The 23,103-nt window shown below is 38.6% G+C and overlaps 1 protein-coding gene across 11 annotated transcripts in view; it reads right to left on the bottom strand.

Moving 5' to 3' along the window:
• The window catches only part of SLC10A7 (solute carrier family 10 member 7), a 265,905-nt gene that overhangs the window by 215,242 nt on the left and 27,560 nt on the right, over positions 1-23,103 (bottom strand). Inside the window, exon 5 of one of the 11 annotated variants that reach the window (XM_024126600.3) lies at positions 6,380-6,634. The exons of the other annotated variants lie outside the window; for them this stretch is intronic. Coding sequence (XP_023982368.1) covers positions 6,602-6,634 — 33 coding nt within the window. The 3' untranslated portion in view covers positions 6,380-6,601. Of the gene's footprint in view, positions 1-6,379; positions 6,635-23,103 lie in introns of those variants that run through there. 11 annotated transcript variants of the gene reach the window in all.

Here is a 23,103-nt window from a genome sequence, read left to right on the forward strand (position 1 = left end):
GTATCAAATCCAAAGCTCCTTTAGAGAAAAGCAGGCATTGGACAAATGTTTATTTAAAACAAATAGACTGCATAGATTTTCTTCAAAGTCGACTTCCTTTAAAACAGTTTGTTATTTACTTTGTGATGGGCTTCTTTCTGTGCATAGTGGCTATGTCTGGGGCAGATGTATAACTGTGTTCTGACAATAGGCAGTGTACACAGCCTGAACTGTTGGTTGGTGGGAAAACATGGATGTAAAGCTAGGGGTAATCCTTCCACTATTCCTCTACTTACCTCATGGTCTTACTGCTTCTACACACACCCCATACATAAAACACATTACATATAACATACATAACACATTACCCACAATGTGAAAACATGTTATAAAATTTTGCTATAACCACAAAGGATTGCTTAGAACTGGTTCCTTCTCCCTTTATTCTGTGTATGTAAATGCACCATTACCTTTTTAGAAAAGAATCTTTTTGCTAATATAACACAAGGTACCTATCTTAAACTTTAACAAAGTTTTCAATGGATTAGTAAAATGATTTGAAAAAATTACAAAAAATTATGTAGACCCTTTTTCACCAGATATATCTGGTAACTGTCTTACTAGCCTGAAGAGCCTATACTAGACCCAGACTTTCTGCATTTGCTGACCTTGAGAAGCTCCCTGAAGTTCCTCCTTTTTAATCTAGAAAGTTACAAACACAGGCTGGTCTGTCAGTATGGAACATGCACTACCACTAATATCAGTGACCACCATCTCCCAATCCCTCCATGTGTGTCAGGCACTGTGCACAGATCATCTTTACACAATCATCTCATGCAATAGGTACGGTGCTAAGTAATAAACACAAGAGATATATTTAAAATAGTTCCCAATCATATACTGCCATTTTAAGCTAGTTTAAGTGTATGTATTAGAAAGTTACACATACAAGAATATTAGGAAACTTTCCTGAATTTAGGCAAACACTGAAAGTACCTCCAGAACTGTCTAGAACACTGGCCCAACTAGATTTTCTTTTCCATTCAATATTCTTTAGCATTTGAAGGATGACTTATTATAAAACTAATTGTTTAAGAGCATATTCTAGCATTAACCCTTTCAGTTAAATAATGTCTATCTGAATAATTTTCTGTCTCAAATTCTGGTTGAAGCTAAAGTTACTCCCACTTGGTGAGGCTTGGTGATAAAAAGGTAGATAATCTAGGAGAAAGATACGAAATCTTCAATCCTTTGAAATCTATTGAAAGTATAGAGCCATTCATATTAAAATAATCATCTAATAACTGAAAATTATTACTGTTACGATGGCAATTAAGTATCATTATTATGGCAAGCATTTGTGAGTACTCACTCTAGGTCAGACTAAATGATTTATATTCATTATCCTCTCATTTAAAATTCATATCACACCCATTTTACAGGTGAGGTAGATGAGTGGTAAAGTAATTTATCTAAAGTTAGACAGCTAGTAATTAGTAGAGCTGGGATTTGTAGAGGTCTAGAGACACCAAAGCCCATACTCTTTTTATCATGTTAAAATGGCAACATTAAAAACCTCAACTGAGGGCTTCCCTGGTGGTGAAGTGGTTAAGAATCTGCCTGCCAATTCAGGGGACACGGGTTCGAGGCCTGGTCTGGGAATATCCCACATGCCGTGGAGCAACTAAGCCTGTGCGCCACAACTACTGAGCCTGCGCTCTACAGCCTACGAGTCACAACTACTGAAGCCCGTGTGCCTAGAGCCCATGCTCTGCAACAGGAGAAGCCACCGCAATGAGAAGCCCGTGCACCGCAACGAAGAGTAGCCCCCGCTTGCTGCAACTAGAGAAAGCCCACGTAAAACAACGAAGACCCAATGCAGCCAAAAATAAAATAAACAAATAAATTTTTAAAAAATAAAAATCTCAACTGAAAACAAAATGCTACTGCATTTTGAACCCCTACTCATATCAAACTCATAACCCACCAAAATATCCCTCCAGCTCATTCAATCATTTCCTCACATCCACCCCTACCTACTCCCGAAAGATAGGTTTAGGAAGTTTTCTAAAGCTGAATCAAAAATAAAGACAAATAAAAGTGATGTCAACACAAAATATAAATCCTTCAGCAACTTAAAAAAATAACTTTTCTATAAAATATAGTGCAATAACTAAGGGATGAGTATTAAAGAATAATGAAGGTGTGAAAAAAAATGCATTACTGTCAGCACTCTACCTGGGTACCAATGTGTTAGAGCATCTTAGTTGAAAACAAATTAACCTAAGTGCCTATTTTAGAAAACATTGCCTGTGCTGTATATACCAGTGTTAGGGGAAAGCAAGCCCAGAAATTAATTAAGAAATGAGGAAAACCACTCATTGTGCTATGAGAGAAAGTACTTTGTAACAAACTTTCTCTCTACACTTAGAGTGAAATCTTCCTACAGATTGCCTTCCTTCATTTACATATCTGTGCAGGTCTATTCTTTTTTTTTCCTTCCAAGCCCCTTTGCCCTTTCAATCATGAAGCATATTACTCCACTGTCAGTGCAAAGCAGTTCCTAACAACAGGGAACCCAGCTGGGATAGGAAGAGGGCAGCAGGCTCATGCATTAACATAATAATCCAACTGTGTTCCCATAGGCCCTTAGGGCAGACAGCATATTAGGTAGGCCTCCTGTGCAGACCCTGGTGGAAGCTGCCTGATCACCTGCCTATCAACCTGTGGCAGCTACAGCGGGCTCAATAGCACCAGCTCCTGCCAAGCAGTGGCGCCCAATTACCTTACTACAAAAGACAGAAATCCATTTTTCTATGTCTATTTAATGTACTCAATGCATTTCCTTATTTACGATTTGAATCTACGTTTCTGCATCGTTTCCAGGGGATTGACTTACTGCCTTTTAACTTCTGAAAGTCTAGTTGTCCAAAGGCCATATCACTGCAGTAGGCAGGAATGAGAATGAAAACCAAATTTCAAATACAAGAGCCCAGGTTGGTAAAGCTAACTGCTTGGTCACCAGTTGTCGAAAGATTCTTTCCTCATCAATACAGAGGACTAGAGGTGTGGGGACCTGAAAGGCTGCCATCTCTGTTTCCTTGAGGGGACAGAGTTGGGGGGAATCCTATCCCCATGTCTTCTCGAAATGTAGTTTTTCTTAATTCTAACCCAAGCATGTTTTGATTTAATGCTGCTCGGTTCCCGGAGTCTTTGATTTACTCTATGTGTGGTTTTCTTTCCAAGCCACAATATCTATCAAATAAGGAAAAGCCCAGGGGTATATTCCACTAAAAAGATATTATTTATACGTTACAGAAGATCACCTTTACCACATCATAAACATATGTTTGAAATTATAATTCACCTCAGTGAATTAAACACAGTAGTCTCATTCTTTGATGAAATTTCTCCTTAAAAAGGTTGCAAGGAAGGTGCATAATTTGACATCTAATTTAATATGGGAAAAAGTACTTTTAGAAGCATTCCAAATAATGCTATTTAAAAGATCACGACGCTACCAATTTGGCTACAGAAGCATTTTCTACTGGTCAAGTATTTCTTAAAAAAGTTAAGTTTCTAGAAATGTTATATTTTGGGTTTTTTTAATGGCTCTTTTAATAAAAAATGAATCCTCTAGTCAAACAAAAGTGCATTTATCTAACATTTCTATGAATTTTAAATGATACGGAACTAATACTATTGTTTAAGCCAACCAACCTGATGTGCTTTATGTGCATTCTAATAATTAAGTAAAAATTAAGTATCAAGGGTCATATCTGCACATGCCACAGATTTTCACTGTCAAGGTTACCTCTGTTACCTTAGTATGAACAGTTTGTGCATTACTTTAACAGATGATGGTGACCATGCAGCAACTTGTCAGTTCTTTGATTACTTCCACACATACCAGACCAGGTTTTATATAATGTAAGTTCCCTCATCAGGAAGAAATCTGTTTGCTCTTTACCAAACAACCTAGGGAAAATTCAAATAAAAGAGAGAAAAAAAAAACCTAACATTTTTTTTTTCCTCTTCTGTGAATAAATCGTGAGCTGTTTAACGGCCTCTAAACAATACGCTATAATATATTATACATTGATGGGAGTGTAAATACAAAATACTAATCTCAATAATAAATATTAATGCTTATATATGTGTTAAACAGCAAAATTATACACATCCCCTCCTTGATCTTGTGGGGATTCCAGAGGCTCTTTATTCTTCATAAGTTCTTATATTTTGACAAAATTTAATGCATCTTCCAAGTCATTAAGTACAGAAACTTGATTTTTGATTAAAAAACAATAAACAACAGCCATGTGGCGACAGAATAAATGGCAGCCTAGACTTTACCATTTTAATTCCTTCAAGGAGTATGTTTCTATTCTAGCATAAACAAAAGAAAAGCATTTATAGAAAATAGAAATCTAGCTATTCCATTAGTAAGAACTTGATTTTAACTTAAACAGCAACTTATACAGCTAGAATAATTCAACCTCTAAAGAATGGTAGAGAAGGAAATAAGGGACAGAATTGTAGTATCATTTCTAGCATGAGATATTCAATTTTGGATGAGGTTAAAAAAACAAAACAAAACAAAACAAAAAACCTAAGCATAAATGAAAGAAAGTGCTATTTCAAATTTAAGTGGGAATAAATAGAAATAGAAAAAAATGCAAAACAAACCATGATACACCGAAGTTTAAAATCTCTCTCCCTGCAGCCATTCCTTTAGGTTGTATATTCCTATATTTGAAATACACCACATCTTCATTTTTATTCTACTAGAGTAGTCCCTTCCCAGCAGAGAATTACCTAGAAAGGACCCTCTTCTCCCCGTGGAAAACTACTTGATTCTTAAAGACTTTACCCAGCTCAATTTGATAGTGTAGATACGGCTTCAGAGACGGTTTGCAGCTAGTATATTCTGACATTTCTGCCAAGGATAAGATTAAGTATGAAATATCGAAATTACACGTTAAAATAGATGCCATTTTACTTTGTTTCTTCCTGAATAGCCCTTCAGCTGTTGAGGCACATACATTTTTCCCCAGGCAAAATCCCCAGGCTACAATAACTAAGGCTCATATCTTCAGGGAACCCAGCTTCCCAAACATTATTCTTAGGTATCTGATTATCTATGGGCTGTAGTTCCATTTCATAGTGAATCATGTAAATCTTACTTGAAAAAGGAAAACTACTCCACTGTAAACATTTCTCTTCAGTCAACTGCTCATACTGGATACCCTCAATGACAATACATAATTTTCTACAACTTCTTTTAAAAAATTTTTTTTATTTTAGTAGAGTTAGAAGTCACAAGGATTCAAGAACTGATCATCTGTATTCAAAACATAACTCTCCTGGGGCTTCCCTGGTGGTGCAGTGGTTAAGAATCCGCCTGCCAATGCAGGGGACACGGGTTCGAGGCCTGGTCTGGGAAGATCCCACATGCTGCGGAGCAACTAAGCCCGTGCGCCACAACCACTGAGCCTGCGCTCTAGAGCCCGTGACCCACAGCAAGAGGAGCCACCGCAATGAGAAGCCTGCACACCTCAAGGAAGAGTAGCCCCTGCTCGGCACAACTAGAGAAAGCCCACGTGCAGCAATGAAGACCCAACACAGCCAAAAATAAATAATTTTTTTTAATTAAAAAAAAAAAAAAAACCATAACTTTCCTTCCAGGACTGCCCTCTCTAGCAGCATGCTACCCTACACTTGCCACTGGGGAAAGGACCTTCCCATCTGCTAAGATCTAATCCTATCACTTTGCAACCTCAGACTCTCAGGCAACTTAAAGTCAAAGACCACCGCTTTAAACAGTAAACAGATGTTCCAAGGCTATTACTCCAAACCTCAGGTGAGGATAAATACAACTTTAAATTAAAACTAAAGAAAGTTAGCAAGCAAGTAAAAAGGTAAGTAAGTCAGGAGCTCTTAAGATCTTTCAGACCATCATAAATTGAAAAGAAAAGTTTAAGATTCTACCTTTAACCTCAAAGCTTTTAAAATTAGGGGGAATTAAAATGCATATTATCATCACATTCTAACAAAGCCAACTTGAGTTACATTGCAAGCATTTTTATTTAGCACATAATCCCATCACAAAAAGTTTATAGATTACTCCCTCCATGCCCACTCAAGTACTCAATCATTATGCATTAAGTTATTAAAAGAATTTTTTAATATAGGTCTTAATTGCCTGCTCTTAACAGCTTAGTTCTTATTTCAAATCAGAACCCATCCTAGAAAGCTGTAGGCAGAATGCTGAAGCAGAGTTAAGAAAAGTAAAAGATGAAGAAAAAGAGAAAATATGACAGGGTAGAGGAGGAGGTCATAAAAAAAGAAATCTATGAATGAGAAGATCAAGTGAATAGATAAAAAGCAGGAACTAGAAAACCCACACTCTTCACCTCCTCAAATTTGATAATATCTAATTTTTAAAAAACATAATTCAACACATCTCTGTACACAGTGTTGTGGGAGAAATGCCCCATGAAGAGCTGATACACACAGCAATGGTTCTTAAGTTATGGGAGGGGGAGAGGAGGGAAAGAAGGTGGGCAGGGAGTGAGATGAGTCCCCCAAATGTCAGTGGAACAACCCAAGGTGAAGGCATTCACAGGTTCATGGTCAGCAACTTTGGTAACTTCTGAAAGATAAAAAGAGGGGTTACCTTTTTGTCTTCTCCTTAGCAAATCCCTATTTTACGTGTGTGTGTGTGTGTGTGTGTGTGTCTACGTGAGTCTGTGTGTCTTGCGGATGAGGGGAAAGAGGGAAACAAGAACAGCCCCCCCGGGGGCTTCCCTGGTGGCGCAGTGGTTAAGAATCCACCTGCCAATGCAGGGGACACGGGTTCAAGCCCCAGTCCAGGAAGATCCCACGTGCCGCAGAGCAACTAAGCCCGTGCACCACAACTATTGAGCCTGTGCTCTAGAGCCCTCAAGCCACAACTACTGAGCCCGCGTGCCACAACTACTGAGCCCGCGTGCTACAACTACTGAAGCCCATGTGCCTAGAGCCCATGCTCCACAACAAGAGAAGCCACCGCAATGAGAAGCCCGCGCACTGCAACGAAGAGTAGCCCCCGCTCACTGCAACTAGAGAAAGCCCGCGCACAGCAACGAGAACCCAACACAGCCAAAAATAATAAATAAATAAAAACAAAATAAATTAAAAAAAAAAAAAAAAAAAAAGAACAGCCCCCTGGGCTACAAAGGGTGGAGTGCTACTTCTACCAGTGGACCTCAGTCCTGGAACTATGACTCTCATTCCCTCAGATCAAATCTTGCCATATAACCAACTCCAAGGAACTGACTAATATTGTGGTACTGGGAGGTGTTTTGTTACTCTGAATACTACTTGCTTCAAGTAAGCCATTAACTGGGGCTGAGAAATATTTACGATATAGCGGTCACAGCTGACAACTAGCATTCAAAATAGGAAAACGGAGCTTCCTCTTCCCATAAGTGGCGAGGTGACCTCTGAAAATGGTTCACTATTCATTTGACCCAGAAAACCCCACAGAGTCATACAAGTCAAGAGGTTCAAATCTTTATGTTCACTTTAAGAACACTCGTGAAACCACCCAGGCCATGAAGGGTCTGCATATCCGAAAAGCCACCAAGTATGTGAAGGACGTCACTTTACAGAAGCAATGTGTGCCACGCTGTGGTTATAATGGTGGAGTTGGTAGGTGTGCCCAGGCCAGACAGAGGGGCTGGACGCAGGGTCGATGGCCCAGAGAGAGTGCTGAATTTTCACTGCACATGCTTTAAAAAGCAGAGAGTAATGCTGAACTACAGGGCCTTGAAGCAGATTCTCTGGTCACTGAGCACATCCAGGTGAACACAGCCTCGGCACAGAACCTACAGACAACACGTGCATGAGCTTTCCCTGCCACACTGAGCTGACCCTCCCTGAAACACAGCAGGTTGTTCCTAAAGCAGAAGAAGAGGTTGCACAGGAGAAAAAGATATCCCAGAAGAAACTGAAAAAACAAAAACTTATGGCCTGGGAATAAATTCAGCAAAAAATAAATGCAAATAAGTAAAAGAGAAAAAAAAAAAAAAGAAAGACAAATAAGCAGCCTCTGATGATAGCAAATGGTGTTCACAATGGTAGCCAGTAAGAGAAACACAGGTGGAAAGAGTGAAAACGCAGATCGCCCTTTGTCACGGAAGTAACAACAAATTCTGCTCTGAAAAAAAATACAGTTTCCTCTCCCGTTCTTTGTGCAAGAAGCCAATTTTATTCTTGCTTCCATACTTAAATCTAGAGACAAAGAGATCTATTAATCCTTATAAACTGCTCCTAGGAGCTTCCTTTTCCTCAAGGAGTTAACAGAAGCCTTGACCATCACACAAAGGAGATGAAATCTCTGCACTACATAGCAAACACACAGCTCCAATTAAGTTTAAGGACATTTTTACAGCTTTTATGCCAAGTTTATATTACCAGATGTTAAAGAATGTGTGGTAGCACTTAAAAAGCGCTAAAGCTGGCTAATCACGCTCTTGATAACAATGGTTTATTATTATATCTCAAGGAAAGCAGGAAGAAGGCATTTACATGATTTTGTTGTTACATCATCATATTGAACAGAAGCAAAAACAAGGGGCAAGGCCAACCCAAATCTTTTGTTCTCTCTTTTGATACTCTCATCTAGGGGCTAAGACATGGGAAGTTATCATTAGATTTTTCTTCATGCCTTAGAATAAATTCAGCTAAAAGGCTTTAGAGGCTTTAGGATTAAGACTAACTCTAAAAAGCAAATGTATTCATATTGTCCAAATCTGTATATGTCTAAACAATATAAAATTATACCTATAAAGCAAACAGGTAAAGGATGGCAAGAATTTTTAATTAGCATTTCATTATAATACCAATGTGAAAAGAAAGAGGTCAACTATTAATAAGGGACAGATTTCCCACCACTGGGATTTATTCTGAATTCATTTTAAGACCAGAAAGCTGTGATCTTAAAAATCTTCACTCTGAAAGGGTTAAAAGTTGAAATAACAGTACTTTAAGGATTGGGGCTTTAAGAACAGCTATTTGTATGTAGAAACCATGTAGTTCCAGACTCTTAATTTGTAATTTTAACTTAGAACCATAATGCCCACTTATTTCATGAATAAAGGATTACACACTGGATAGCATATCTATTCTGGATAAGGATAAAGGCTTAGAGATTTCAATCAAGCTTGTGACTTCCTTTTCATTTCTCTTTTTTGATACGTGCACTTCTCAAAATTCCACAAAAGAATACATATCAAAAAAGAAATATACTCACTAAAATTTAAGGTTACTCCAACAAAAGGGTTAATTAGAGAAACAAATTTTCTCAGACTGTTAATAATGGGAATGACACATACTATGTGCCCATAAGTAATTCTCAGGTATCTTTGATCTTCAGCCCCATGCGGTTTCTGTTGCCTACCGTAGCCTGGCCTCTGGGACTCTCTCAGAACCAGACATCTGGCTACTTTGTTGTTTTAGACTAATCTCCTCCCAGGAGAGCTCAAGAAATGACACCAGGCAAGGAGGGTCCTGGCAAGGGAAAAAACATTACAGTATTAGCAGATTTCTTTTCGAGTGGACGAGAGTATCAAAATTGTCTTCAAATTTCTACAGTGGTCTTAGGAGTGCTTCTGTTCTGTGGTTTGACTCCAGCATAATTTAAATAGGATGGATATATTATATCCTTAAGGCCCATCAATCATCTTTAAGAACTCACCGAATGTTAATCATAGAATATTACAATGTGTAGGAGAAAGTTGTGAGGAAAAATACAAATCAGATTAATTCTTCACCCATCTGTTAGGGTTGGGTGATGACTGATAAAACAAAGATTTTAACTGTCAGCTGAAGGGTTACACCAAAACTGTGGGATAATGTCTAAGATTTGCAAATACAGTTGCATGCCTCTCATTACGCCAACTTCCTATCATGTTTCTTCTTTTAACTGGGATTTTTTTTTGAAAGAATCTTAGCTGCCAATCTACCAGAAAGGTTTGATTAAAGTATACTTCTGTAATGTGCCTCTGAGGAAAAGCAAGAGGGTGCAAGAAGTGATGTAAGCTTCAAAAAAAAACCCAGAAAGCCAAACAATTCAGTCAAGGACAAAATGTTATTTTTGAAATGACAAAGATTATCAATATTTTCCCCCCGAGGCAACAAATAATCATCAACATCTTAATTCCTTTTTAGGGATTATTGTTTAATCCCCCAAGTCTATACATTCTGAGAAAAAAAAAATAATTTACCATTTATTGCACAAATAGAATATAAGCCAAGTGGGATAATGGCTTAATCTGTGAACTTCAATATTTTATCCTAAAATCACATTTTATCTATTTGCAATACATTCAGATAATACATGAGATCAAGTGTTATACTACATATGACATTTATGTTCTTATACAGGGTGACAGAAAACTCATGAGACTGGCTAAAATACCTGATGCATTCATCTCATACCTGTCAAAAGAAGTCCTTGTTTTATGTTTCAATGTTTTTGTACTATTCAAAACACATAACTATATAAAGACTTCTACCTTGTACTGTACTTCATAAGTTAACGATTCTAATATCCTATTTTATCCTAACACTATCTACTCTGTTAACATCCATTATAATTACCACTAGAGACAAAAATTTTCAGAGGATGAACGTAAGAAATACAATTTAAGCAATAACAATTCATTTATTATCAAGTAAAGCAATAGAACTATGTTAGTGTGGAATAAGCCCCTCACAAAAAGACAAATATTGTATGATTCCACTTACATGAGGTTTCTAGAGCAGTCTCATGTATAGAGACAAAATAAGAAAGTTGGTTGCTGAGGGCTGGGGGGAGGGAGAAATGGAGAGCTATTGTTTAATGGGGATGGAGTTTTATTTCGGGAAGATGAAAAAGTTCTGGGTGGTAATGATTACACAGCAGTGTAATTAATGCCAATGAACTGGATACTTAAAAATAATTAAAAAGGTAAATTTTATGTTACATATGTATATTTTACAACAGTTTTTAAAAGAATTATGTTAGATATATAATAATGTGAAAACTCAAAGATAATGAAATTTGGAGGTCTTTTATTTTGAATGTCTTTCCTTGACCAAAGACACATAAATGAGAAGCATCCGCAATCATGTTTTAATTTATATACTCTTATCACCATCACTCAAGAAATGAAAAAACAAAATAAAACAAAAGCCCTAAATCAGTTCCAGAGCACATTAGCAGAATGGATTCCAAAAAACGTATTTCCAAAATTTCCCCTAGATGTCTAGAGTTTGGGACCTCACATTAGGAATACTGCTGCTAAGTAACAAAATTATTTCTCAATATTAATCTGCATTTCCAGAATTAAAAGAGGTAGAAAATTCAAGACAACCAATGAGATTTTATTACAATACTGTGAACTATGAAGATATAATGGACCCAGGAATTAATCCGGCTCTCCAAGTGCCTTCCAAATATCATATTATTTTAAATTATATTCAGTGTAGTTCCAGTGCTAAGCTTACTTTATTCTAGTCCATCATTTGAAAATTATACAAATATATTTTATATTAATTGTGATTAAGTTTAACTACATACACACACGAAAAAAGAAACTCCAAATAATAGTAGCTTATACAAGAGAGAAATTCACTTCTCTTTCACGTGAAGGAAGTCCAGAGGTAGGCAATCCAGGGCTGGAATGGCAGCTCCACAGACAAAAGGACCCAGAATCCTATTCTTGCTGCTCTGCTATCATTAGCAGGTCAAATCATTAGCATGGCCGAAGATTTCTCCTCAAGCTCTAGTCATCAAGTCAACATTCCAGTAAGCAGAGAGGAAAGAAGAATGAAGGCTGTACCACCTACTTTTAAAGAGATGTCTTGGATGTTGATATACAATATTTTCACTTACATTTCACTGGCCAGAATTTAGTTACATGGCCACTAGAACACCAGGAAGTCTAGTAAATACAGTATTTAGGTGGCAGTGTGCCCACCTGAAAGTTTGGGTTCTGCTCTAAAGATGAAGGGAAAAGGAAATTAGAAAGCAACCAGAGGTGTCTGACACATATATTAACCAGAATATTCACTTAAATACAACTACTATTGTAGGTAAATAAACAAGTCGAAACAAAGGGAAAACAAATTCATTAACTATTACTGGTATCTGACTAGTATAATTCATATAAAAGAATGAGAATTATCAACAAATCACCATGATGTAAAACAGAAATTTGAAATTAGTTTTCAATTTGAGAAAATATCAATAATATCCAATTAAAGGGACAGGGAATCAATTCATGTCCTTGAAACACAGTGAATTTCATTTATTTCCTTAAATATGAATAGAGTCCTTACTAAATAAATGAATCAGGCAGATTCTCCCAATGAGTTAATATTGTGTGTTGGCTTAGACCGAGTCAACGTAGAGATGAAAACATAACTTTAGGTCTGGATTGAAGACAGTGTTTTTCCTTCACCCCACCCCCATCCCTTGCCACCACTGAGGAAAAAAATGTTGGAAAAGAAGCAAAAGAGTGAAAATCAGAATAACCAAACCAATTCCCCTTAAGGCACATCTTCCAGATCAAATGGAGAATTATTTGTACAGAATCATGGAGGAGGGAGTTTAAGAAGATTATATCATTTGACTCTGACTGGAGATTTTAGAGAGTTCCAGTTATAGCCCAAATTCCTCTCATTTGGCTATTGATCTCCGTGACTTCTGCAACATCCATATAAAGCTGCAATGATTCATTCTGAGAAGACTTTGGAAGCAGCACTTTAAAGAGTAAGTGGCTGCCAAGGAGAAAGGCCCAAAGGTGCATGACAGTAGCAGCAAGCACAACAGGGTCACACACTCTAAAGGAAGCTTCCTAATATCTTGGTGCTGACGGCAGAATTATTCAGAGTGTCACGGACCCTGAAAACACCTGCTACACACAGAGCTGGTGTGGAGGGCAATCCCGTGTCCCAGGAGACCTGCAGAGACTGTCACTGCCGGAGCACGCTGACCGACCTTAACAGCTTTTGGAAGAATATGTAGGGCCAGGAAAGTAGATACTTTCGTCCTTATAAGGCCCAGTTCAGGACCTGGAAACCTGAGTGGATGTCCCACTCTGGGCTGAAAAACAGTTACGCCCAGAGCTTCCAAGAGACCACACGATGGCGAGATGACCACGAGGGCAGTGACAACAACACAGGCGCCAGAGGACCATGCAGGAACCTACTGAAGAGTCTAGCTGGGTTAAGCCCTAGTTCGTGGAGGAACTAAAATTCACCAGCAAACAGAGGGAGAAACAGTGATGAAAGAAAAAGAGAAGGACAGGAAAGAGAAAGGGAGAAGCTCAGATGACAGAGGCACAGATTTTTAAAATATAAATATAAAAAATGAATAAGCTTTAAAAAATCAAGTAGGGCTTCCCTGGTGGCGCAGTGGTTGAGAATCCGCCTGCCGATGCAGGGGACACGGGTTCGTGCCCCGGCCCGGGAAGATCCCACATGCTGCAGAGCGGCTGGGCCCGTGAGCCATGGCCGCTGAGCCTGTGCATCCGGAGCCCCACATGCTGCAGAGCGGCTGGGCCCGTGAGCCATGGCCGCTGAGCCTGTGCATCCGGAGCCTGTGCTCCGCAACGGGAGAGGCTGCAACAGTGAGAGGCCCGCGTACCGACAAAAAAAAAAAAAAAATCAAGTAGACTATCATAGCATCCTCTCTTCCCAGGCTTATGAGGCAAAAAGAAATATGTGAAGCAACTGAGGCAAGTAAGAGAGATAATACTAAATGTTTTTTCAGGTATCATGATAAAACTAGTTTTATCAACCAAGGTGAAAAATACCACATTTAACTTCTAACCCCCAAAGTAATAACACAACATTCAGTAAGACATTCAATACTCAACTCGAAACTATAGGCCATTCAAATAAGCTGTCAAGAGAGCAATAATTAATTTATGAACAATTAGCTATATCCAGTAGACTTTCCAATCAACAAAATTTTTAAAAGCCAGTCATCTATAGCAATAACGTAATTATATAATGTTTTGTAATTTGCAAAGCACGTACACATTATGTTAATTTAATCATTTAACAAGCTAACACTAAACAATGTGTATCTATTGCTGGGAGATATTTTATATAACTTAATCTGTGGTGTGGATTTAGGGGGGAAAGTGGGTATGTACTGATAGGGTTTCTAACATTGAAATTAATTTTTTCTATTTAAATAGCCTTTAAAGAAAAAGCATGTACATGGTATCTTACAGTTTCAGATACTGGAATAACATTTGCTAGAAAGGGATATATTTGCTGCTGTGTTTCTGGGTGGAACTGGCTTCCTGGTGGTAGAGTTTGGGTCTGTGGTACCCAAACAAATTCAAGATGAAAGGCGTCTCATGTTTAAGGCGTAGAAGGAAACCTCAGCTTTGCTTTTCACCTTTTCATCCTGCAGAGAATGGAAGTTGCTGAGATATACGTGAAGAATCTCCCTGTGATTAGGGCAGTGGTGAGTTTTTCTTTTAACTCTGCAACTGCCGTGAAGCAGGGCACACAGCCTTGACCCCCCTGTGCCACAGACCTACCCACACCACCCAAGCGTTTGGTTATTCCATTCAGATTTGGTACCTATGTGGCACAGCAAAGCAGTAATTCTGCCACTAACTCACTAAGTATAAAGGAAGCAACATTTGTAGTCAAATTGTCAGCCACAATGCAATTGCTTCCTTGGTCAGTCTGCAATCCAGCTCTCACATGCAGGTCAGGTATGTTGCGTTGATCAGGCCACTGGGACAGGTTTTGTGAGCAGCACCGCTTCCATCAGACCCATCCATTCTCTTGGATCTTCCAACCAGTGTATTATCTTAACCCTAAGGGGGAGGCCTTTCAAAAAGATACCCTAAGCACTAGGAGAGAATTTGAAAGCCTATCACTTCCAAGAACCAACTTGCCAACGAGGACCTGTGGGCCCAGCTCAAGCTCTAGGGACCTCCCCTGCCCCCTCCTGACTTACCCTACTAGCTCACTCACACGCACCTGTTGTTAACGCTCCCAGTTTTCCCCATTTCATTACCAGACTCTGTGAAAGCACACGACATTGCATTCCCTTTGTACTCCACCTCCCCACGCCTCAAAATACTAGCTCGGTGCTCTGTAAATTGCAAACGCTCGCTAATTTGTTTTAATTTAATTGTACACTGACGTTCATCTCTCGGAAAAATTTCAAGCCATCCACCTTTAATGAGAAGCCAACACGAGATCTAGGTGTTCCTTCTTATGTGACTGATTTCTACAGTTTTGCTGGTTTTTGCCGAAGATATTGCGTAATTGGATAAAAGGGTCCTGGAGAAGGAGTCTATACTTCCCAGCTGTGTGACTTTAGTCACCGCACCTCTAAATCCTAATTTGACCAACTACGAAAATCAGGATAACATAATACCAGTCCTATCTACTTCATATAACTGTTGGGAGGTTAGAAAAAGAAAATACAGGTAAAAGCATTTCATAAGATATGCAAAATAAATATATTTATCACAATAAGAGATGATCTAAAGAAGTACTGTCGTATGTTTTACTTCTATATACAGTTGACCCTTGAACAACAAGGGTTTGAACTGCCCATGTCCAAGTATATGCAGATTTTTTCTCCAGTAGTAAACACTACAGTATTTACTGTACTACAGTACTAGACAATCAGTGGTTGGTTGAATCTGTGGATGTGTATATGGTGTTGAATCCCTGGATACGGAGGAACCAAGGGTATGGGGTCTGACTATAAATTACACATGGATTTCATGTATAGGAGGGATTTCTGTGAGGAGGGTTGGCACCCCTAACCCCTACGCTGTTCAAGGGTCAACTGTATACGGAAACTTCCATACAGAAATCACTATTTATTTTAAATAAGGGAAAGAAATTTTACCTTATCATTCATGCAAAAAAATATATTTTAAGTATCTACTAATGTCTTTAATGTCAAAATCATTTTTCCCACATGAGATATTTACTAGACTGGTTAATTTAAGAGCATCCAAAATTTACAAGGGAAGAAAATAGACTAAAAGGTCCCATTCAGCTACTAAAATGTCTGTGTATGTTTTTCATCACTTAATAGGTTTGAAAATGCAAGATCAACCCTATAGAAGTCTTTTATTCCCTTCCAGGCCAGATCAACCATATAAAAGTCTTTCATTCCCTTCCAAGCACTAGAAATCTTGTATTTCCTTCTAGGCATTATGCCCGCCATTTTGGGGACTGCCACCATGTAAGTGGCTATGACTGCTGATGCTTAGACAAAGCAGAACAGGTGTGAATAACGGAGAAAAGTAGAAATATTACAAGAGACAGCCAATTATGTATCCTGATTTTTTACCAAAATTTATGATTTTTCTATACAAGTTTATTTAACATACAACAAAGTTAAACTAGATATCAGATATTACTTTAATAAGACATTTAAATCAAGACACTGATAGGGCTAGATTTAAAGTGCTGCAAGAATATGAATCTATTCAAATATATTTATCAAGACACTGATAGGGCTAGATTTAAAGTGCTGCAAGAATATGAATCTATTCAAATATATTTACTGTGGCCCCAATACATGCCAAATGCTGCACCAGACACAGAGGACACAACTGTGAATAAGAAATACGCATTTCCTGTCATCTCACGATGACAGTGAGAGGATACACAGGCATTTACAATACTCTGTGCTATACGTGCCTTGATGGGGTAAGTACCACAGAGCCCTGGTAGACAGATGGGAAAGCTTCCTCAAGGGAGGCTTGCAGTCAAGTGGGAAAGTCAATACCTATACAACTTCTTAGTGTTTTGCCTAACTCCATTTTTTTTTTTTGTTTTTTGCTGACTCCTGGCTTTTTGGTCTACTTGCAGATCAACCCTTATTTTTCTTACCTAAGTAGTTCAGGCACTAAGCCATGTGTAGATGGAGAGCTTTTAGTACCATGGGTCCTATCTACCTCCAGTGTTAACTGAGAGTCTAGTATTGAAGGGAAGAGCACAGGCATTGAAAGAGAAGCGCCTGGGTTTACATCCTTGCTCTTCCTCTTTTGCGCTACGTAACCCTGGGCAAGTTTCTTAATCTCTTTTTGCGTCAGCGTTCTCATCTATAAAATGGAGATAATAATAATAGTACCTAGCTCAAAAGGTTGTTAAAAGGCTTAAAGGAGTTAATATATAATATAAAGCACTGAGAACAAGGACTGACACATATCGTGAGCTATAAACGCACTGGGATGTTATTATTTTGATGGCAAGACCTTACTGTGATTGCAGTTATCTCTTGCTGTGTCGGTCAGCGGCTAAATAAATCAACTTAGGGCAGAGGAATTGCCCACAAAAGTTAAGAATGCTTCCCGGAATGGTGCGTTGTTGCCGTCCTGTGTCATTCCATTGTCCTGCTGTGCCCTTATTTTCTTTTCCAGGTCAGAAATTGGGAAAGCGTAGAAAAATGTTAGCAGTTCTTCACATGTCTAAGAGGCTTTGTAAAACCTGAGGTCAAGCTTCTTCCAACCAGTAAAAGGCTCCTTTAATTAAACAAACAAGCTTCTAACTCAATTAACTTCTTTCCTCTTTCTATATTAGACAATCAATTTATAATGAATTGTGCCTGAAGTTGTAAAACTTCATCAACCACAGGCAAATTGTTTCTTGAAGTAGGTTCTTTTTTTTTACCCTCAGAAGTATTTCAAACACAACTTGAAAATAAAAATTTTTTCAAGAGAGCTACATAATCCTCCAACAAAAATTTCATTTTTGGTTATCCATAAAAAGATAACGCTATCACACCAACAGAATTCATGTCTCTCTTTATAAACTACTTGAGCATGGTAGATCCTGTTTTAATTTTAATGCCAGCTTCCATTTTTCATATGAAAATGTGACTATGTATCTCACATTTAACAGCAAGTGTGCAAGCACACAGCAGAATAATTGCTAATTAAAACTATCTGGGAACTGGAAACATCAAACGTTGGAGGAACTAAAAGAATAACGCATGTCAGCAACTCCACTGCATAAATGCAATGAGTGTCTACGATGGCTTATTTTGACAAGGACTTAACATAAACTCAAACAAGAATTAAGGCATATCAGTCCCCGCTGTCCTTGATAAGGAGGGCCACAAAAGCTGAAAAGCATTTTTCATAGGCTAACTCATTATGCACTTTAAAAAAAGATTAGTATGTATAAATAAATAAATACACTTTGCCTCATATAGTTAGTTTCTCAGACTGGTTTTCAGAATTAAAGTACCATGATCTCCCTATTTGAAAAACTATACCATTGTCAAACATTACGATTAATGTAATCGTAATAAGACTGGAAGTTTGTAATAACACTGTCTCTGAGTCCAGATCTAAAGGACTGTTTAATGAGAAACACCATGGAGCATAAACTCTGAAAACTTCCCATAAATAAGCGCTCTTAATGGGATCTAAAATGTACGCGCATCAATGAGAAAATATGTCTAATATAGATAGAACTTTGTTCAATTCTATCCCGCTTTATTCTGGCACAGTAAATACAAAAAGATACTTGAAGGAGAGATTGAGAACATATACTTATGAAAATTACTGCAATGTGAGTGACCTCACATTGTGCTGAACAACTCTGCTGGGACCACTGCATGACTAAGAGTCATACAAAGCTAGAGTCATTCTCTAGCTTCCCCAATCCTTTGCCATGTTTATTATGGATACTCTTGTACTGCATTAAAGGGATACAAAGAAAAGCAGTTCCTGCCAAGAAAAGTCAAAAACTGATTAAAGAGCCAAATACATGCAAAAGTATCTGATTAAGGGTACAAAAACAGTCTCTCTCCTGTGGAAGGAAAAAAAAGATTAATATTTCTGCCTGGGCATCTGCAGGGCTTCTTAGGAGGGAAATGATTATTGGAGCTGGGCCTCTGACTGACTGATGAGCAGGACTTCTACCAGCAGATACTGGAAGATGAGGAGGTCTCTATTACAGAGCAGACTGGTCAAGTGAACTGATCGCAAGCAGCAGACGACTTTCTCAGAAACACCGAGTTCTCACTCTGGTCTGAGGCCAACACCAAAGGGGCTGTCTGCAAGTAACAGGAGGCCAGGGATCTCCTTGAGAATAGACCAAAGGCTAGAAAATCTGTCCGGAGGATCAGAGGAGCAGACTCAGGAGGAAATACAGGTGGCACGTTTCCACTACAGTTTAGGGTTGTGTTTTTCAAACTGTAGTTCCCGAAACCAATTAGTAAATTGGCATTTATTTTACAAAATGAAAGAAACGGAAGTAAAAGGAAGGGAAGGAAAGGAGAAAGGTGGAGGAGGAGGGGGAAGGGAAGAAGACAAGAGAGGAGAGAGTGAATTACACATGGAGTAAATTTTCAGTTTCTAGCTGTGGGTTGTGGGGTTTTTTTGTTTTGTCTTGTTTTGTTTGCGGTACGCGGGCCTCTCACCGCTGTGGCCTCTCCCGTTGCGGAGCACAGGCTCCAGACGTGCAGGCTCAAGAGGCCATGGCTCACGGGCCCTGCCGCTCCGCGGCATGTGGGATCTTCCCGGTCCGGGGCACGAACCCGTGTCCCCTGCATCGGCAGGCGGACCCTCAACCACCATGCCACCAGGGAAGCCCTAGATTGTGTTTTTATAAAAAAATGGAAATCACTCATTTAAAGGGCGCTTCAGGTCTAATATCTTGGCACTTGATTAGCATGCAGCTCAGTCTCACTCGATATATTCAGACCATTAGTTTGGGTCTAAGTGTTCTTGGTCATGAATAATTGACTTAAAAAATCTTACTGCGCTAAGCAAGATGTTCTCATTAGACACTTAGAAGACACAGTCTGATGTCTTCATAAAGCAAGTAAAGTTTAAAAGAGTCATTTCCAAAGTTCATAGCAATGCAGTAAAGATTATGCTTGTTTCCTTTAGACTGACAGATGCTAAGCATCTTCATATGAAAGATACATGGATAATGTAATTCTCTGTTATGAAGCGGAGAATCTCATAGGGAGAATAAATTGAGAAAGCATAAAGATCTACAATTAACACAATAAAGCAGAGCATATTTCACCAAGAAGTAAACAGCTTAAAATGACAGATTACCTCCTCTCATTTATATAAGTCCTTATATATTTTTTCCCAAAGTATATCCATCTAAAACAACCCTGCCTACATACAACTGATTAAAAAGCTGAAAAAGAGAATACCCAAGATCACAGAGCTAGTTAGCGATGGGGCCAAGAGAAGAAACTAAGTCTTCTCAGATTTAATTTATTAGTATTACCATAATTCCATGGTTTAATAAATTATTGAGAATAAGTCTCCTTTTTCAATAGTAACAACTTTATAAACACATACAAATATATATGTAACTGGCATGTAGTCAATGCACAGATAAGCCAAACAACCTAAAAATGGTACTTGCCCAGAATTTGGAAATGAAGGTAAAAATAATCAAATTCTCTATAATGAGATACAACAAATGTGAACATTAATCAAATAAGATTAACCAAGAAAAAAGTTATGAGTGTGTTGTTATTTAGACTAGTGTTTCCTCAAAATCACTAATGGACCCAGGGTACCTCCCTAAAAAAGGAAGTTTGATTATTAAAATGTAACTAATAGAAATAAACCAAATTATTGAAAAATGTTTTATGTTAGTCATAATATATGCAGACAATCTGACACTGAAAAAGAATTAGATAACAAATGTCCAATGTTTATGAAGAATTGTTCAAAGGACACATGGTACCTGATTGTTTCTGTGGTCTGTTTGTTAGTTACAATGGAACCCGGGGTGGTTTTCCAGGCATTACAGTTTAGAGGAAACATCCTGCAGGTCTGTTCAGTCCTCTTTATCTGGTTCTAAATTCCCAAAGCAATCTTTCCATAAGTAACTTGACTTCCCGTGCCCTTTAGTTCCCAGAGGGGGTAATCTCAGATATCTGACATGAATATTCCATGTTACGGTAAGAAATATTTATACAAAAATGTTGAAGATCTATAGTACAAACTAATAAACTGGGATTACCCAGTTTGTTAAATTTATTTAGACACCTGCCATCTTGTAAATTTATTTAAACCCCAACCTTCTTATATTGCAATTTACTGTTTATGTTTTATATCACTTACTCAACTGAAAATTCTATGAAGGTATGATATATAGGAAGCTATAGTAAGTACTCAACATATATTTTTGAATGAATGAATGGAGTAAATGAATAGACTTAGATCAAACTTTGAGGAAGCAATGATAATGACTCAGAAAACTAGGTGATTCCATCAGTGACAAACCTCTACAATGAGGATAACGCTGATGCTTGCTTGATACGTGCCCACACAATTTATAAGTACTTCTGCATATGATTTCATGAGATCCTTGTAAGCAATTCTGTGAAATAAGGATGCAAACACTACTGATCCTCAGATGAGAAAACCAAGTCTCAGAGAGGTCCAGGGCTTACCTGGTGACCACTCAGACCACTAGGTACGTAATGGCAAAAGCAGGAATCAAACACCTGCCTTGATTTCCTGGCAAGTGTATCCTTTGCTAAAAGGTCAGGTGGCCTAGCAGCTCAGGTGTGATGCTGCACCCAGCATGTTAAGCTGGTGTTGTTTAAATACTTCTCACCCAAGATCAGGACTGGTCCTTATGTCTCAGGCAGAGTTGGACCCAATGGTGGGGGTCAAATGACTTCAGCTATAGAAAGAAGGGCTCGGAAACAGGAATCTGGCGATGCTGAACAAGGTGTTTCAAGATCAAGTCCCTGGAAGACACTCCCATTCAGATGGGAAAGGAGCCAGGTAAGAAGAAAAGGAGTGATGAGGAACATAGGAAGAGAATTAGGAGAGAAGAGGGTCAGAGAAGCAAAAGGAAGTTGGAAGCAAGTAGGCGTGGTGTCACAGGTTGAAGTCAGGTCTTGAAGGATGAGAAATGGACACTGGATTTGGTGAACAGACATCACTGCCAACCACTGAGAGGACCCATTTGGTTGGAGTGGTAGAAATAGAAGACAATTTGAGAGGCTTTAAGGGGTTAAATGAGAGAATTCTAAGTTACACACAAAAATCTCGGGAAATCTAGGTATGTTTCAAGCCAGTTTTATAGCGGCTTCAAACAAACCCAGTCAACTCTCTTGAGGGCTCCTAAGAATGCTAACCCAATCCAGATAATGAGACTAAAGTTAAAAGGTAGAAATGGAAGACTAGTAGGGACATGGAATTTCTTGCTGTTATTACTTCTTTTCTTTCATCTGTCAAAGAGGAAAAACTGTTACCATTTCTCTGAGAGCACAGGAAGCTTGAGGGTAGAAAGTACACATAGGCCAGCTTGCAAGAGGGCTCAACACTGACAGCCTTTTTCAGGCTGTACAAGATTGCTCCAGGAGGCCAGTAAACTCCCACTGCAAGGAAAAGCAGTGAACAAGCCCATTTAACAGGAGAGAAAGGCAAGGCACACAAAAGCCCAGTGATGGCTGAAGCTGAGACAGTGACTGACAGATCAGATTTCCTTCTCACTTCAAGTCCTCTCTCTGCTGATCAGATCTACTCTAAATGCCTTTATAAATGTTTCAGTGAATCTTATCTTCATGCATTGGTTTAGCAAGATCAACTCCCCACTGATAATGCAAAATAACCCTGAAATGTTTCATGCCTTGCTGATCAGCCAGAAATTGAACTTTCCATCTTCATTTGGACTGTGATGATCTTGATCTTTCACCTCTAGCAAAAATCTTCTCATAGCTATAATTTTAAAGTTCGTAATGAGTGCTTCATTTACTTTCCAAGCAGATAGAACACCTTTTTTACATACACTCAGACTGCCATGACCTTCGTCAATGACTTAAAGAGTTCACCACATGTAATAATTTTCTTTGCTCGGGAGACATTCTTAAGTTTTCTTTGAAGAGATTTGGGCAATAACTCCGTCGATGAAATTAAGCACACGTGCGCACACACACACACACACATTTTCAACTTGTCACTTTTCTAACCATACCTGAAATCAAAACTTTTCCTTAAAATGTACTTGGGGGCTTCCCTGGTGGCGCAGCGGTTGCGCGTCCGCCTGCCGATGCAGGGGAACCGGGTTCGCGCCCCGGCCTGGGAGGGTCCCACGTGC

This window comes from Physeter macrocephalus, chromosome 7 (genome assembly GCF_002837175.3).
Source record: "Physeter macrocephalus isolate SW-GA chromosome 7, ASM283717v5, whole genome shotgun sequence".
NCBI lineage: Eukaryota > Metazoa > Chordata > Mammalia > Artiodactyla > Physeteridae > Physeter > Physeter macrocephalus.